This window comes from Akebia trifoliata, chromosome 13 (assembly GCF_017979445.1).
Source record: "Akebia trifoliata isolate Shusen 1 chromosome 13, ASM1797944v1, whole genome shotgun sequence".
In the NCBI taxonomy this organism is placed as follows: domain Eukaryota; kingdom Viridiplantae; phylum Streptophyta; class Magnoliopsida; order Ranunculales; family Lardizabalaceae; genus Akebia; species Akebia trifoliata.
In genome coordinates, this window is record NC_141387.1 from 9904229 (window position 1) to 9922796 (window position 18568).

Sequence of the window (18568 nt, forward strand, 5' to 3'; positions counted from 1 at the left end):
AATTTGATAAACATTCAAGTCGAGTTTTAAAATTCTATTTTAATTATTTAAAATTATTTATATATTTTAATAAATCTAATAAACCAAATCAGTTTGATAATAATCATATTCATCTCCATCATCATCATTGGTGTAGTCATCATCTTTGTAATTTAAAGATTACTAATTTTAGTAAGAGAAACAAGTTAAATTTTTTTTTTAATTGATCTACATAAGAGATAACCATAGTTAAGGGGCATGCCATTAATAATAAAACATAGGAGTAGTTCAAATATTCTAAAATAAACATGTTTCTTTAAACTTCAAAAATCATTGAAAGGGTATTTATGCTAATTTCGCTTAAAAAAATCCTTTTTTGACTAATATTTGATATATTGAGTACTAAAGAGATCATATTCTTTAGAAGAGACTTTTTGGTGTATATTTTCAAAAAATAGGTCTGCAGTCATTGTCCTAAGAAAAGAAACAGAAAAGAAAGATTTTACCACTATTCTCTTACAGGGATATCAATGGGCCAAGTTAGTTTCCATTTCCATGGTGTTTTGAACCATAATCATTATATTTTTGGTTCTGGTTTTTATCGCTTCCGGCTCTAAACTAAGTGAAATTGGAACCGAAACCACCAAATAATTTTTATGGGTACCCATTGGTTCCAGTTCTCTCACAATTACACTCACCCCCCAAAACTAAAAAACCAGCTCTTTCTGAAAATTTTCCTAGCTGCAATAATTCAGCATAATTCATATTCACTCGAAAATGGATTTCCACAATCGCAGACCCTCTCATAATCCTCCATCACGCTCGTTCGGAACAATGGTACCTATGCAGTCCAATAAAAAACTCGATCGTTAAATACTGCCACAAATCAAAATCACATGATGGTACACCATCGATCCTTAACCACGAGTACGGCGCATGCACCGTACTCGCCCACGAACTTAAAATAACAAATTCCTTACTGGTAGAATCAACAACTGCTTCCAATACAGCCAAAACTCCATCATACTCATACAATATCGACATGTACATCATGCTTCTTGCAACAGAAGATGGCATATAATAACATAAATGAAAGCTGACATTAAAACAACATCCAAATACAGTGCTAACATTATCGACACCAGTTTCTTGCACACACAAAAGAACATACATACATATATTACTCACAAGCAAGTTTTGTACCAAAGCTAGTGAGGCAGATGGCAAATGCCTGGAAGGCTGACAAGGGCTGCCTATAATCCATTGTGAACATGTCATCTGCGACCTTCCCAAACTGAAGGAGCACCGTTTCCTCATCACCTTTCGACCCCGGCTGACTGGGATCCTCTGTTGCGACTAGCTGGAAGTTCTTCACTGATGCTACTGTCACTCGACCGTGAAAGTTGAGGCACCAACACTGCAAGTGTTCGTGCCACCTTGGAGCCTTGTTCCTTAGAACCATGCGGCCCCAAGAAGTGGTTACTGGGTTCTGCAACTCGGAGTCGTTCTTAGGTGGTTCATCTTCGGGTGTTTGTCTGGACCCGGGACATTGCATTGTGCATAGCATCCTTCTTGGCCCTCTTGACTTTAACAAGTTGAACTTGTAGGAGATCTGCCCAATCTCAAAGTTGCCAGCTGGAACCTGGGGGCTGATTTGCTTGCTTGCAAAACGGCGGCTTGATCGGCTGTACGAGGGTTTTGCACCATTGTATGGAGGCTGACTATCATAAATTGTGAATTTGGTGCCAAGAAAATCCGAGCTGCAAACATGACAGGAGCTTCAGTGGGAATTTTTACAGAAATCATTAAAAGAAAATTAGTTGTTATCTGTGAGATTCAACTTCACGGGGATGCTGAAAGCATTTCACCATCACAATCTAGTTTGTGCTTTTGGTTATAAAAAATTAATTGATTTTAAATTCAGAGAGCTGCTATTGGCACCCCAACTTTTACTTATTACACCACAATTAAAAATAAAAAAAATAAGTGAATGGTTGAGAATAAGTAAAAGTTGGGGTGCCAATAGTCTCTCTTGTTAGATTTCTATTTTTAGGTTGAGGATTTTATATGAGTCCAATCCTAATTGTAAACAACTGCTAAAATTATTTGAATTTAAATGAGTGTTATAATGTTGATTAATAACTTGAGCTAAATTTTTGTAATGTTTGAATAGTGTATTTTAATCTTTAATTGGGGTGTGATAAATGACAAAAATATATGGCATTGCCTATACCTCCTGAAAACAGAAAGATAAAATTCTAAGTTACACAAATAAAGTTACGGAAGGATGTGGAGAACTGCCAAAAGGCCTTACCTCAACTTGCCAACGTAAGCATTACTTCCTTGGGAAAGGTCGTCAGCATCCAGAGATATGATATACTCGGTGTGAGCACCACGCCTAAACCTTCGTGCTGCTAGGAGGAATTTTCCCTTGTCCATGAATGCTGCAACAACACCTCAGATGAGAGAAAGCTTCAAGTGTTCAAATTAGGTAAAAATCAAAAGCAAGCAACCAACAAAATGGGGGGGATCATCATGTTCATATTTTCAGCTATCAAATAACATCAATCAAGGATTGCTTGGAGGTGTAGAGTTGGAGGTTGTAAAATAGCCGGAGAAAGTGGTACAAGATATAATAATTAAAATTAAAATTTAGAAAAGCAAATAAATTCAAAACTTGGTAAACCTAATTATCATATAAACTAAATGCAACAACCGACATATTGGTATCACTAATTCCTCAGTTGCAACCATTACAGACCTGCTCCAACTCCAGCTTCTAGTAACTTTGGAACCACTATTTTTCTTCATCTTCTATGTTCTTTCTCTTTCTTTTCTCGACCAAATAAAGAGCAATTCGTCTACCCAAAAAAGAAAATGCTGTCTCTTTACCCCTAAATCCATGCATAAAAGTTTGTCTTCTTGAAATAGTTTTGTTAAAACTTAAAAGGATGCACATCTGCTTCCCATGCGCCTGATAAAATATGGTGATTTTCAAAAACCAATCAAAAAAGATGCAAAAATATGTACTACATACAGAATTATCTAACTGAATACAAAATTGTACTAAATGCAACAGAAATGTTATTTAAAACTCTTTAACGATAAAAAAAAATGTTATTTAAAACTCAAGAGACACAAGGCGTAAGAATCATGCCCCACAGAGCTTTATTAACTTCCTTCTTCTTTTTTTCCTTTTTTCCTTTTTCTTTTTTTTTTCCTTTTTTGGGTATGGGTAAGCTGAATTTGATCCCACATAAAATTATATTAGTCCACACACACAAGTTCAACTTTTGTTCATGTGTTCATATTAACGAAGAGAAAAATGAGAGCATTAATAATTTTACCATAAAAGGGGAAATTTAATAGAAGTAAAGACCAAAAGAGCTGGGAAAGTTCAACTAAAGGAAGAAAGAGGATCATTTAGTGGCAAGAGGGATTTTCTTTCCTAGAGAGATGTGATTCCCCAAATTCAATTTATTTTCTAAAAAGAAATGATAGGCCCTACTTGGTATGACCACAGATTGCCGTAATTTCCTTTTTGTGAGCCCCAGAGAGTCCCCTCAAGAAATCAGGCAAAACATTTTGTCCCAAATTGCACCACAAACAGCCACCAATTTTGCAATGCAAACTTAGTAAATTAATGGTGATTTGCAAATGCACCAGGCACGGCCTCACAATCAAAATCTTGACATTAAAAAACAAATGTCATATCAATATCCTGGGAGGTGTTTACTTCCTCCATGAAGAACACACCTCCTTAATCGAGGCTAGGGTGCACATGGTTCAGATTGGTTTGGATTTTTGCAAACTTGGAACCAAACCAAACATAATCGGTTCTAAAAATTTGGAACCGAACCAATCCAATTATCCTATAGAACCGAACCAATCCAAACCAACCTTGGTTCGGATCGGTTCTCATACTTTTAAAATAGAAAAACTAGTATTTTTTCTTTCAAAAGAGGAACTCTTTGGATCAAATCGTAAATAATGCCTATTTTTAAAATGAAAATGATTTTATGATTAAATTTTGACTGAAATCTGTATAAATTGAATATTAGAGGAAGCTCAATGAGACTACAAAAAAAAAATTACAATTTTAAAATTGGTATTTTTGATGGATTAGTGAGGAAACTAATCCATAAATGGTAGATTAACGAATCTAAGTCTAGGTTCGTCTAGTATATTTCATCTAACAAACACGGCATAAAGGTTCTCATAAAAAAAATAAGGAATCAAACTTTTTGAATTTTTTTTTTTTTAAATGGGTTGATCCATTTGAGAGTTGAGAGAGAGATTTGTGTATATTTTTTATGAGTTTTTGTTAGAAAAAATATAGAGGAGATAAAGTTGTTCAAGAGAGAAATAGATAATAGAAGAACGAAATTAAGAAAGGGTTTTATTTTTAAATAAATATAACATATATATATATATACTTCGGATTAGTTCGGTTATCGAATTGGTTCGGTTCTATTATACCCCTAATCCGGAACCGAACCTAATCAATCGGATTTTTTTACATACAATTCGCACCCGAACCAAACCATGCTCAATCCGAACCAATCCAATCCAAAAGGCTTCGGATTGGTTCGGTTCTTGGATTTACCCAATCCAATGTGCACCCCTAATCGAGGCACATGCATCACAAGAAATGCAACTTTGGGGTCAAAGTTGGAGCCATTTCTAACGTGCCTTGCCTTGAGCCATGCCTCACAAACACCTTTTAAATTGCTCGGACATGTTACTGAATTTTGTCCCAGACCTCAAAGTGGAAGGTCTCATAATGAGCTGGGATTAACTTTGTCATCATAGCAGATATAATCTTCGAAAAAATGGAAAAGAAAAATGATAAAAAAAACATATAGAACAAACAAAATTATAATAAATAAATAAACCTTGATGTAAAAAAAGATTAATGAAACAAACACGACATTGATGTAATCAAATAAGAGAATATTCATGCAAGCCCTACTTAGCTGCATGACATTGGCATTTGGCGCGCTTATGTAGAATATGATTATGGGGATATCCCAGTTTTTCTTCTTGTTAGTTTACATGGGACATTACTATGTGTAGTTCTTTCACTTATTATTATTATTACTACTACTATTATTATTATTATTTGATTAGTAGTCTTTATTTTTTCATAGATAAAAAAAGGTTTCATTGAAGGAAGAATGTGCAAACCCTAGAGGATGAGCATTTCCCCATTTATACGAATAGGATCATCAAAGGAAATACCTTTCCAACCCTTGAAAACAATGAGCCATTGAACAACAAAGCTTTAATGTGAAGGACTTATTATTGGAAATCGTCTTCTTAAGCTCTGAAAGCGCTACAATTTCTCTCCCTCCAGATGCCCCAACAAATGGCAAAAGGAAGAATCCTCAACAAGATACAACCTCTCAACAAGACGGCTGCAATGTGCCAGCTCTGACACATCTGAAACAGAATTGGCTAATGCCCTTGCATCACCAAATTAAGGAAAGAAAGAGAGCTTGAAATTCGTAGGCTACAGGAAAAGAAAGGAATAGATGATTCACAGGTTCCATATGAACTTTGCAAATAAACCAATAAGCCAACATTAGCTCTTTCTTGGTCCCACGTTATCAATCTTGAAATATTTTATTCAAGAGATACAGTCCAAAGAAAGAAAGGAAAAAAAAAAAGCAACCTTGCGTGGAATTTTAGATCCCCAAACAAAAGAATCAGGGTTGTCAATTAACTCCTTTATGATGCCAAATCCCAGATTTTGAGTCCAATACGACAAAAACTTTGTAGTTCTATAATAGGTTATAAGTTGACTGTCACAACGCTTGCATCTGTCTTTTTTGATCATCAGTTGTACACACAGTAAAAAAAAAAAAATCGACAATTTTTTTGAAAAAAAAACGCGTTTAAAATGCAACTTGTGTCCCCAACGATTAAAACGATAAAAAAACGCGATCTTTTCATTTGTAACAAAAGCCACCGTTTTTTTCCCCTGACTTTTTCCCATTTTATTTTTTATAGGGACAAAAATTTAAACAATTTCTCTTTATTTAAATGTGGGATTTGATATATAATAGAATTTGGTAATTCAGAAATGTAAAATTATGGGTTTTGATGATAATAACTTGATTTTATGAATTTTCATTAGATATATTTTTTTTAAATAATTTTTATATATATTTTTTATCTTTTATTTTCATCGTTTTTTCCCGTTTTTAACGTTTTTTCCAAAGCATTCCCTTGCCGTTTTAAACCCGTACTACTATGACTGTATAATGATCGTAAGAAGGAATCTGGAAATAAGGGATTAGGAAGTCGAAGTGTCAGTCTGTTCTGTCCTGCCAATCGAGTAAGAAGGGAGCTGGCACATTTATTGGTACTAGCCGGCCAGGGAGGGTGAAGTAGCTCAGTGTGGGGCTCGCTCCTCTACTGGTTGTCATTAGTGGATAAAGTACACCAACTAAAAACTTTGGGACCACTGTGAGGTTTATAAGAAGAAATAGAAACCAGTTCAAGTAGGGGTTGCATGAATACTTATTCTCTTCTTCTTCCTAAACCACCCTCAACCACGAGGGTAATTCAAACCCAATTGACAAATAGGAATTTAAAGTTATCCTGTTGATTGTGCCACATAAAATCGCCTATGAATTTCTCCATAATATTTCCTATAGAAACAGGAAATCAAAAAAGGGGAAAAGAAAATATATTAGGAGACAGGGTATAGAAGATTTGATCATAACCAACTTCCCCTCTTTTGAAAGGTGCTAGATTTCCAACTAGCTCATTTCAACTGAATTCTTTCTAAAACAGGGTCTCAAATAACTTTTTAAGTTGATTTAGTGCCAAGCAGAAGACCCAAATATGTGGAAGGAATAGAGTTGACAAAGCAACCTAAGAACCTACCAAACTTTGAATGTTTGGCTCGCTTAACATGAAAAATCTTCTCTTCGAAATATTAATACTTTTAATCAGGTTGGCTGTTTACAAGTTATCCAAGTCATGTTTACCACTTAATAAGCATTCAACTTTTCTTCTCTACAAACATTCGAACTCTTCAAATCATCTAAGTGCACAAAGGCATCAAAGATCTGACGGAATACTTGAAAAGTTGCAAAATTGGCACACAAGCAACATTGGAATATTCCAGTCCTTTGTATATATATATAAAAGTCAATATTCCAGACTCTAATTACATGCCTAGCCATTGAGATTATTACTAAAAATAATAAGTTGAGGTATCTCTAGCATTACAATCTATTCAAAGTTGAGGCACTTTGGGAAGAAACAATTAGACTACGGTCAAATTAAGATTTTGTATTACAGATAATTATTCTCTCATTCGTTCCACTCAACTCTAGCACTTACCATTTGAAAAACCCAAACAACTTAAGAGAAACCTACAGTGATCAAACAAATCAAAAATGATTCCTTTGTGCACAAGTCACTGAAAAGTCAATCGAGGGATTTGATAAAGACAAATATGGATCTTTGCAATATGATCTCACTAAATTAAATTTAGAATTGACATTAAACAGCAACTGTTACATCTCTAGAAAGTCAGATGATGGAAATAATTAACAAGAGACAGATATAAAAAATTGTTTGCATATACGATTGGAATTTACTTACTTTGGGTTAATCCGAGATAAAGATAAAATGTCGAATTCTTGCTGTTACGTTTAATGAAACATTGAAGGGGAGAGTCGCGTGGCCCCGGCTGCAGTTATCAAAAAATAACAATACAACGATCTCAAAACCAACAATTTCCCAATGTTCTGTGGGACCATAATTATGCTCTAAACCAACATTGATGAATCAAACCCATTTGCCGAATTGGGCATATTTTAAACTAATATTGAACAGGAACATCTCTAAGAACTACAAAAATACAAATTCCCTAATTTAAATCCATAAAGAGTGGATTCAAATTAGGGAATTTCTCCAAAATTGAAACTTTAAGTGCTTAAGATGATCCTCGGAATCAATTGATAAAATTCTGATACAAAAAAACCTAACCGACAAAATCAAACATGAAAGGTAAAAAAAATACATAGATCAAAGCCCTAATTCAACCAGATCACGTCAAAATACAAGATAAATCTCTAAAAAACACACACACACACACACAAAAAGAACCCAAAGAAATCAAACCTGTTTGAGAGAAGAGGGGAAAGTGATCTTCCCACTTTGAAGGGGAGACCTAACGAGCCCCTGAGTGACGTCTCTCCATCTTTTACAGACGCAAGCGCAGGAGACAACATCCTTGCGAAGTGGCCAACGATTCTCGCGCGATTCGACTCGTTGGATGATCTCTCCAAGAAGCTCTGGTAGCATTTTAGACCAACAGTCCTCGTTAGAGACTCGATCGATCGAGTTCTCGATTTCTCCATCCGTTTGATCGATTTGTGGTTCGATTTGTTCTGGATTGTTGTTTAGGTTTCTGAGTTCTTGATAGGGTTTCGAACCCTTTCGAGACAGAAATGCTCTTCTCAGAGACATGGTTCTGCTTGATCTCTTCTTCTTCTCATGAAGAGAGAGAGAGAGAGGATTTTGAGGAGATTTTAAGGAGAGAAAATAAATAAATAAATAAATAAAAATGAGAGAGAGAGCTAGGCCAGGAGAAGAGTGGGGGAGAGGAACAGAAAAAATACTATTTAAAAATAAAAAAAACATAAATTTTTTTTTGAAATTACCATTTAGGGCTTGTTTTTTTTTTTTTAACTTCATTTACATATTTACCCCTTGACTTGGTTTAATGACTAAAAATATCTTTAAAAAAAAGGTCATTGGGTTTAGAGCTACTATTTGCACACCAATTCTTATAATAATTGGATTAATTTGTGTGGTGTTAGTAAAAGTTGGTGTGGCAATAGCAACTCTCTTAATTCTTATTACCAAATATACCCCTTAGTTTGAAGTGAATTACGAAAAGAATTTTGGTTAAAGTGTCTATCTAATGTCCCAGCTGATGATATTTTGAGAAAAGGACAAGTGACCAAATCATGCAATGGAATGATGTTATTTATCCTAACATCATGGTTTTAATTAAAAATAATGATTTTTCTGACGCCCCTTGACGGGGTAGATATTAGAACCATCGATTTTCCTCGCGATACATAATTTCACATATTTATTAGAGATATACCATTGTGTAACTCGAGGAAAATCTATGGTACTAGCACATGCCACATCAAGAAGCATATGGGAGAGGATGTGTCATAAAATCACGACTCTTTAATTAAATCTAGTTTTAACGTCTCGTCTCACTTAGTGATGAGACGAAGTTGTCTCGTTGAGTCATTTTATCTTGTACGAGGTAAATTAATATTTTTATAAAATCATGTAGTATGACTCACATCGGATATATGTATCATTCCCGAAAATGTCGATGTCAAATGAAAATTAAAGCTATTAATAACATACCTTCGAAACTATTTTGTAAAAATGTTGTTTTGGTAAATAACTTATATTTTAAGAATAATGTTGAAGTGACCTCAAGATTGTACTGCATATTCCTTTCGTGAAAGTGTGTAAGAATCATAGATAATTTTCATCAAGATACGCGTGAAAATCATCTATGGTTCATGCACAGTTTCCCGTTTGGGATGTGCGATACGAGGTATAATCATGAGGTCACTCCAGCATGACTCATATTTAAAATGGTGAAAATGTTATAGAATTAAATATCGATTTTGCCCCTATTAATTAGGGCACAAGGGTAAGGGTGTTTGCAATATTTTAGTGTAAAAGTATGAATGATTTAGACATAGGTTCCCACATTTTAGTGAATATTTGATATATGACCCCGTATTTTCAAATTTATGAAATAAGTCCCTTGACCTTGGCTTTTTTTTACTGGAAAAAAAAAATGATCTGATACCTTCATCTTCAACCTCTAACAAAAATCCTTAGATTTTTCTTTTTAAAACTAGTCATCTTCAATCCATTGTTTTCAACCTCACCTTAATAAAAATCATTGATTTTTTTTCCCCAGAAATCAATCATCTTCATGTTCTTCATCTTTCCATATGATAACCTTTTATGTTTCTACCAATTAAACCAGTCATTTTCAAACCCCTCATCTTCAATTTATCGTTTTCGTCTTCACCTTAAGAAAAATCCTTGATTGTTTCTTTCCAAAATAAATCATCTTTAAACTCCTCATCTCCATATTTGAAAATGGAAACCTTCGATTATTCTATCCAAACTTTTATCCTCTTCAACTTCTTTAACGTTGTGTTTGGATTGAGAGAAATGAAGAGAAGAGAAAATAAATGAGTTTCTCTCCATTTATCTTATTTGGAATGTTAAGTTGGGGAAAGAAGAAAAAAGAAAAAATTTGAGTTTTCTTTCTCACCAAAAGTGGAGTGATTTGGAGAGAAATCCTTTTTAAATATTTTATAATTTCAACTCTGCCCCTAGATTTCTTTTAAAATTAAAAAAAAAAAAAAAATTCTAACTTGATAAATACTTTGGAATGTGTTATGTCTGGATAATTTCAACAAAACTTGACTCGCCTACGAGTTGGTAAATTTCTCCTGAAAATGTCATGCTAAATTATGAAAACTTGATCTAGTCAATTGGGAATGTATTTTTTTAGTATAAATAGTTATTTCTTTAATTGTTCAAATGTTTATATAAATATTTGATTGAACATCTAAGTAATCCACCTTATAATAATAAAACGGTCTTGTTAATGTGTGTCCTTAAGGATCACGTTAAAGTGCAATAAATACACTTTGAAAATTGGATTTTGTACCAAAAATGCCCTTAAAAAATATTTTTTTCTAAAATATCCTCGTATGCTTATTCTCAAGGTGTATTTATTGCATTTTTAACGTGTGTCATAAAGCCACTCGTTAAAAAAATCCATGATAAAATTTATAGTTATTTAAGTACAAATATATAATATTAAATAAATGTAACTATATATGATTAGGACAAGTCAACTCAATATTGGATTATCGGTTTGGCAACAAACGACATGATGTAGCTAACTTGAAAACCATGGAACAAATCTCTAGGAAAATATTAATGATCTCTAGAAAACTCTTATCTCTCTTCCATCCAAGCCATTCATCAGCCCCACGTCAATCGACCCTACAAAATCATTACCTTTCAAGTGAAACAATATCATGTTTTGGAGCCAAAGGTTTGTAAATCATTTGTTTGATTTCTCTCTTTGAGGCCTATTGAAAGTAGGGATACAAGAATACATTATATGAACTCATTGCGAGACGATATCAATTCAGTTGTGATAGCTTCTCCCTCATCTTTGAGAAATTCTTTAGAGGATGCGAATGTTATCTTCATGATGTAATTTGAATGAATACTTGAGACTTTTAACACATCGAGAAAAGAGAGGACAACATAAGACTTCATCATTGCTCTCCATTGGGACATCTTCTAACAAAAAATGGAGGAAATGCTTGAGAGGGTTTGAGATGTAGCCCAAAAGATTGAACTTTTGCATACCTCATGTACGGATTGGTCCAAAGGCAAAATTCAAATAACTCATGATTTTGTCGAGGATTTTGCTCTCTTGCAAGGAGAAGAGTAATGTTCGCACATCATTATCTTCATTTCTCTTATTTGTGGGGTGGACAGTCTTCACAGGGAGCGACTTCATCGTGCAATTGACGAGAGAGAAAGAGTATGACATTGATGAAGATAGACTTAAAGTCTCTTACCATGAAAATCCAACTATTCGATTGGAGATCTCAGGATCTAGGTTCAATGGAAAAAAAAAAAAAAAAAAGTTGTGAGGAATTAATATAAAACACTATATTCAAAGACTACTCTCCTTCCTTTATGATGTGAACGGGAAAGTAGAATCACTATTTTGAGTTTCAATTATTCTATTATCTAAGTTATTTTTCAAATAACCAAACACATGGATCTCAACATCCCATATTCCACTCAGGGCGGAGTCAAAATTTTCTTTTAGTGGTGGCAAACTTATAGTTAATTGGAGGGAGAGAGGGGGCAAAAATTGGAGGGAGATGAGGGAATGGGAGCAACAAAGTCAAACAGGGCATATCAGTAGTTCAAGATGTAAGGGTATTTCGAATTTAAGCATAAATTCAATGATACCTAAACTGTCCAAAAAAAAATTGAGTGGGGGCAATTGCCCCCAATGTCTCCTTACTAGCATCCACTCAAAAGTAGATTCTTAAAGACCCCACTTATTACATTTAAAATAATAATAAAAATAAATTTAATAATACCCCCACTTATTACCTTTAAAAAAACAATAAAATAAAATTTAATAATACATTAATACTTACTATATATGACTTATGGGATCACATAGTATGGTCTAGTATTTTAATTTTTAAAAAAATGCTCATAAGAAAGTCATGAGAATGGAATCAGTCAACCAAACCAAAGTCATCCTTTTTAGTTCAACACTTCAACCTCTCCTCTCTTGTTGACCTTTTCATGATCTCTCATGCGGCATGCCATGTGACCCAGCACTATGATGACCATCACCAGGCCCGACCTTTTATTTGCGGACATTACTAAGGGTGGACCGTGGACCCATTATGATGGATGAGAGTGATAGCGTCCACCTAACCGACCGAATAAAAAGTGAATATTAATGATGTCCTAGAGTTCATCATACTCGTATCTCGAGGACCATCCATTGTTGTGGATCTTAAGTTGACACTTTTGACTGGATACCTAAATCAACCAACCTACCAATCAGTCTACTTTTTTGGTGTAAGCCTACAATAGGTAAATAGTATTTTTAGGGGCAAAAATGTATTTTTATCTCGCATGTTGATATGTTACCTAGAGAATTTTACTAAGGAAATCTATGGGGATATGTTGAATTTTGGGAGAATGACCGTGAAGGCTTGATTTAAAAAGATATTTACTAATAAGTCCCTTGACATGGATTATGGACCATAAAGGACAGTTTATAAAAAAGAGTCATCTTAGAGTAATATCGAAATTTACATTTTTTTTTTTTTGAAAAAGTCAACAAGGTTAAGGCAGACCCAGACCAACTATAACCTCAAGAAAAGACAACCTCTTTTATCTTGAGAGAGAAGAGAAACAAGGAGTGGGAAAGATCCACAAGCGATCTACGAACAACCCATAGAAGAAAGAAATTTACATCGTTTCACGTATTGCTGATGTGGGGGTGCTCACAGAACCATTGATGTTGTTCACTCTTATCTCGATGAAAAGCATTTATGGTTTTGTACACACATTGACATTAAAAATATGTGAATTAATATAAATTTCAATGTTACTTCAGCATTTTCCTATAAAAAAATGTCCTCAGAAATTTTTAGAGGATGTTTAATAAAATGCCTGAAATACCCTTGAATCATCTTTTTTACTTTTTAACCCTCCTAAGATAGTCTTGTGAAATTATCTTGTACATTTTTTTTAATGAAATACCCCTCCACATAAATATAAAAAATACTACTACTAATTAAAATTGACGACAATCCCCTTGATCTTGGTCTTCTTTTATTATTAATAAAAAATACCTAAAATGACAAAAACAATCCTGGATTTTTTCCTTTCAAAACCTTTCGTCTTCAATCTTGCTTAATATTGATGATGGTAGTGATGATGATGATGTGATCATCGTCATCATTCCCATCATCATATCATCATAATTTAATCTCATCTCATCATAATTATCATCACGATCACTACCATCACCATCATCATCAGGTCTTGTAGGCATCAAAATTGTAAATTGATCCCCACATCTTTCACAAATCACAAAAAAAATCTTTAAAAATCATAAATTAATTGGCATATACGTCCAAATTGGGCTCATTGGTTGGGATAAAGGTCTTAAAGCCTAAGTTTTGGGTTTTCATAGATAAAGTCCATGATCTAAACAAAGTCAAATAATCCACATATTAAGTATTGGGTCCTACACTCAAATAAATGAGTTTGGCCTACTCATATAATCCTTAAAATTGGATTTGAACGAAATTACCCTTTAGATGAACCAATCAAAGCTCTTTAAGTTGGGGCATACTTGAAAAACTAAATAATCTTAAGTTCATACATACAAAAGCCTCTTTTATTTGGAAAGGGATCTGGGTCACTTTCTCTCAGAAGGCAAAAGTTCTTCCTTTACAGAATAAGAAGCTCTTAAGCTCTTCTCTGTAGACGAGGCAAAGTTCTTTAAGAAACTCAGACTCCGATTAAAGAAAAATCAAGCCTAAAACCCTTTTCCACAAGGTAATAAATCATTCTAAGTCAATGAAGCGTGAAGTCCGTAGAAAATAAAATCTACATAAACCTTTATAGAAGATCAATCACAATAAAGTCATCATCAAAACAATCATCTCAATCGATCACGTGTGAAGTCCAGAGAGAAGAAAGCTACACACACATTGCTACTAGTTTTTGTACTTGACTATTAATTAGAGGAAAAAATTGAGATTTGCACCTCATTTTTCTTATATATCAAAATCAATATAAAATTATTTGCGATCTTATTTCACAAATATCAAAGTAGATTTGTGAAATTTGTTGTTGACAGCCTTATCATCACATCATCATCTTAGTGGGTTGAAGATAATTAGGCTCGAAAAGTGAAAAGTCACAAGGACTTTTTGGCCATTTTCGTAATTTATTAGAGAAGACAAAGGTCAAAGAGCATGCATCGATTTTAAATGTAATGGCTTATCAAGTATTCACCAAAATATGGTGGGTTCACCTATCAAATAAATGACAGTTCTTCCAAACTATGTTAAAGGATAGTTTAGGTATTTCATAGATAAAAATCTTCAAAAGGCCCTCCTCAACCTCATATAGGACTGCTACTTAGACGAGCAAACTCGAACTCAACCCGATTGATGGGTGAGCATGAGTTGAGTTATATGGAAAATGAGTTGCACATGAGTTAGGAAATCTCAATCCAAACCCGATGTTATATACAGATATATTTTAAAATATTAGTTTTCTCTTCCTAAATATATTTGTAAAATTAAGGGAAAAAAATGCTAATATAAAAACTAATAGATTTGGAGGTTGTGTGCAAATTAATTTACTAGGGATTTTTTAATTTTATATTGTATTTGATTTTTAAGATATAAAATAAAATTTATGTGTTGATCAAAATGAAATTAAACTTGCTCAATGAGCCCAACCTGCCCAAAATTATCTAACTTGGGCTAACCTGATTTTATAAGCTCAGTTTTGGGTTGAGCTTGGGTTAATGAGCTATAACCCGATGGTTGGGTTGAGTTGAGCTCTGGTTGAGGGTTTTACAATTTGGGTTGAGCCTGGATTGACCCTCTAATCCACTTAGGTTGTAGCCCTAATCTCATATTTTATAAAACGTGTCCTAAACGGTCCATATTTTTATTGAAGGGACGTTTTGGTGCATATATTAAAAAAATAGGCCTCTAGAAGTCATTTTCCCTTGAATTTGTTGTTTTTGTTTTATTTTCGATGAGAGGGTATCTGGATTGGTAGGGTGAGGCAACTAATCTCTTAGAGCTCCATATCTCGTCCAAATCCCTTAGGAACATGTAATATCCTGAACTATACATAGTAGGTAAGTCAAGATAAATCTCTATGCGTGGCCAACGAGGAGACTTGAATTCAAGACCTCTCCCTTTGTGGAGTGAGTACCTGGCTATTACCCCCAAGAATATTGAATTATTAATACTTAGGAACTTAAGATGGGTAATTGGACTCAACCAGTAGAGTAGGGTGGGAACTTATTTGATTAGTTATTCAAAATCTCATGCTAGCACATGATTGCAGCCATGATTAACCAAAAAGGATAATCATTGTGGGAGCTACAAAATTTTACATAATCTAAATGAGATATGTTGAACATCAAAATATGCAAAATTAGGCAACTTGACTTAACGGTAATAATAGAAGTTTTGAGTTGACTATTATCCTAGAGATTCGTAAAATAAGACAAATCAGACCACCTACGGATAGTATTCGATTTCGAAACCAAAATATTTGATTTTGAGTCCCCTAGTCTCGAGTGCATAGTCTATACTTGGTTTGAGTTAAAAGAACCCACTCTCTAAATCAAATACTACCTAATTCGAATCCACAAGCACTCAAGTTCTAGTAAAAAGATATCACTCAAATGAAATCGAAAACTCTTAAAATCGAGATGTATCTCAAAATGTAGTAATGCGATTTTTTATTTGACGTGAACAATAAAATGACTAACAAAATGTAATCACTAGTAAAAGACAGAGTCGTGATTTTTTGACTAAAATTTTTTCACTTGATCTATATGTGACTAACATGGCAAGGACATAGATCTTTTTCTTCGAGATACACAAGGAAAAGATCAATGGTTCTGTGCCCTTGTCACGTCAGTCGAGTACAGACTGAGTGAAAATTTTCGAGTCAGAAAATCATTAGCGTAAAAGATAATGTAAATTTTTAATTTGATGTTTTTACCCATCCCACCTATCTTTCGTTTGATTTTAGAGTAAATTACATCATGAATCAATTTTTGAGATAAATAGATTCCCAAACTATAGAAGAAAAATCAAAGTTGAACGACTCGTGATATAGATCTTTGAGGTCTATAAATTTCATTAAAGTCCTCCCTAATTGACTTATACAGAGTCAAATAAATTGGTAATAGTATTCATTGGGTCGGCCCAAAAGAGCACCGAGTGAGACATTTGGGTCAAGAGGCCAACCATTTATGACGGCATTGTTAAATGAGTATAATAATTATTTTTGACTTACTTCCCTACATATTTGACTTGACTCAGTTTTTGAAAATTTTAAATTCCTCTTGACGGACCAATAGCCTTCACCCAGTCAACTAAACTGAGCTGACTCATCCGACTCATCTTATCTAGAAAGTGAGAGAGAAATTATTTAATTCCATTTATAATTATATTAATAATTGATACTTATTTATTTTCAAATAATAATAATAATAATAATTTTTAACTAAGCTAGATTGAAATACTTACTCATAAGAGCATATTTTTATTTATATCATAAATTTTAAATTAATAAATATTAGGTATTTTTATCAAAAAAATATTTAAAAAAAACTCAATTGTCTGACGAATATTTCCCAAAATACCAGACAAGTCGTTTGGGATGGATGAATCAATTTGACTGATGATTCATATTGCAAATCCCCCACTCGTTCAATAATAATACTGAGATGACTCGGATATGACATCTTGGTGAGTTCTGATAAATTGACTCTAAAAAAGATACTCAAATATACTCAACTGACATGGCATGTGCATAAAAACCATCAATTTTTCTTCGAGATACATAAGGAAAAATCTCTGGTTGTGCACATGCCACGTAATTTGAGTATCTTTTCTTGAGTCAATTTATCATTATTTTATTTAAAAACAAGCTCACCATACTTTTAGATGGCACGTGGCATGATGTTTTATTAATAAATGATTTTGACAAACCTATCCAAATTTTGGTGAGTATTTGATATACTCTCCTTTGTTTTCAAACAAGGTCTTCTTGACTTTGGACTTCTCTAATAGATTATATAAAATGACCTAAGTACGCTCATCTTTCAACCTCTAGTTAAAAACTCTTAATTTTTCATCATCATCATTGTTGATGATAAATTATTTTAATCTAATCAATCTCAATTTCAATTCATCATTTTCAAGTTCGTCTTAAACCCTTGTTTTTAATCTATTCGACCTCCAACAAATATCATTAGGCTATGTTTGGATTGAGAGAAGAGAAGAGAAGAGAAGAGAAACTCATTAGAGAAGAGAAGAGAAACTCAATTTCTCTCCTCTATGTTTGGATTGATGGGAGAGAACTTGGGACAACTTTGAAATTTTAAAATATCTTAAAAGAGATCTAGGGACAGAGTTGGAATTATAAAATATTTTAAAAGAGTTTCTCTCCATTTCTCTCATCTTCTCTCCACTTTTGGAGAGAAAGAAAATTCATTTTTTTTTCTCTCCTCTTCTCTCCAATTCTTTTCTTTCTTCTCCCTATTTAACAATCCAAACAAGGGAAATGGAGAGAAACTCATTTATTTCCTCTTCTCTTCTCTTTTCTCCACTTCTCTCAATCCAAACATAACGTTAATTTTATCCAAACACAATGTTAATTTTTCTATCCAAAATTCCATCTTTTCTACTTTCCCATAAATCCTACTTTGTTCTTGAGACTTAAAGGTTGAAAATGTGGGTAAAAATAATTTACCCCTCTGGTTGAAGGTAACGATCGATTTTGAAAAAAAAAATGAAGGGTTTTGATAGGGGGATAAAGATGAATCATTTAGGTAATTTCCCTTAGTTTATTAGAGAAGACCGAAGTTACGAGTAAGTATGTCATATGTGTTAAACACAAGCACTATATCTATTTTATTTGTTACTAAATTTATAGATGATTACAATAACAAAAATAAAAAATATAGGGCAATACTACTAACAAACTTCCTAGAAACACTGCATCATTCAACAACCTTCCTAGAATATATCAACTAACTAAGTTAAGTCAAAGAAAGAAGTAACTAATTCTTAAAATTTTGCTACCAAAACGGAAATAGTCATTGAAGTTGTTTTCTATCACACATTCTTAGTCAAACATAGAGATGGTGATGACTCTCAGCACCAACTCTCTA

The 18568-nt window shown here is 33.4% G+C and overlaps 1 protein-coding gene and 1 non-coding gene across 2 annotated transcripts; both read right to left on the reverse strand.

The window, feature by feature from the left end:
* Nucleotides 1-938: 938 nt before the first annotated feature.
* TLP7 (tubby like protein 7) lies at nucleotides 939-8590 on the reverse strand. Its single transcript, XM_086420618.1, has 4 exons — nucleotides 8122-8590; nucleotides 7600-7687; nucleotides 2294-2423; nucleotides 939-1739 (listed from the first exon to the last, which is right to left on the reverse strand). The coding sequence occupies exons 1-4, from the start codon at nucleotides 8467-8469 to the stop codon at nucleotides 1160-1162; spliced, it is 1146 nt and encodes a 381-aa protein (XP_086276744.1). The 5' UTR covers nucleotides 8470-8590; the 3' UTR covers nucleotides 939-1159.
* LOC147387783 (small nucleolar RNA snoR69Y) lies at nucleotides 4704-4799 on the reverse strand. The gene has a single exon (XR_015171615.1). It is a non-coding gene; the product is annotated as a small nucleolar RNA snoR69Y (small nucleolar RNA).
* Nucleotides 8591-18568: the final 9978 nt, after the last annotated feature.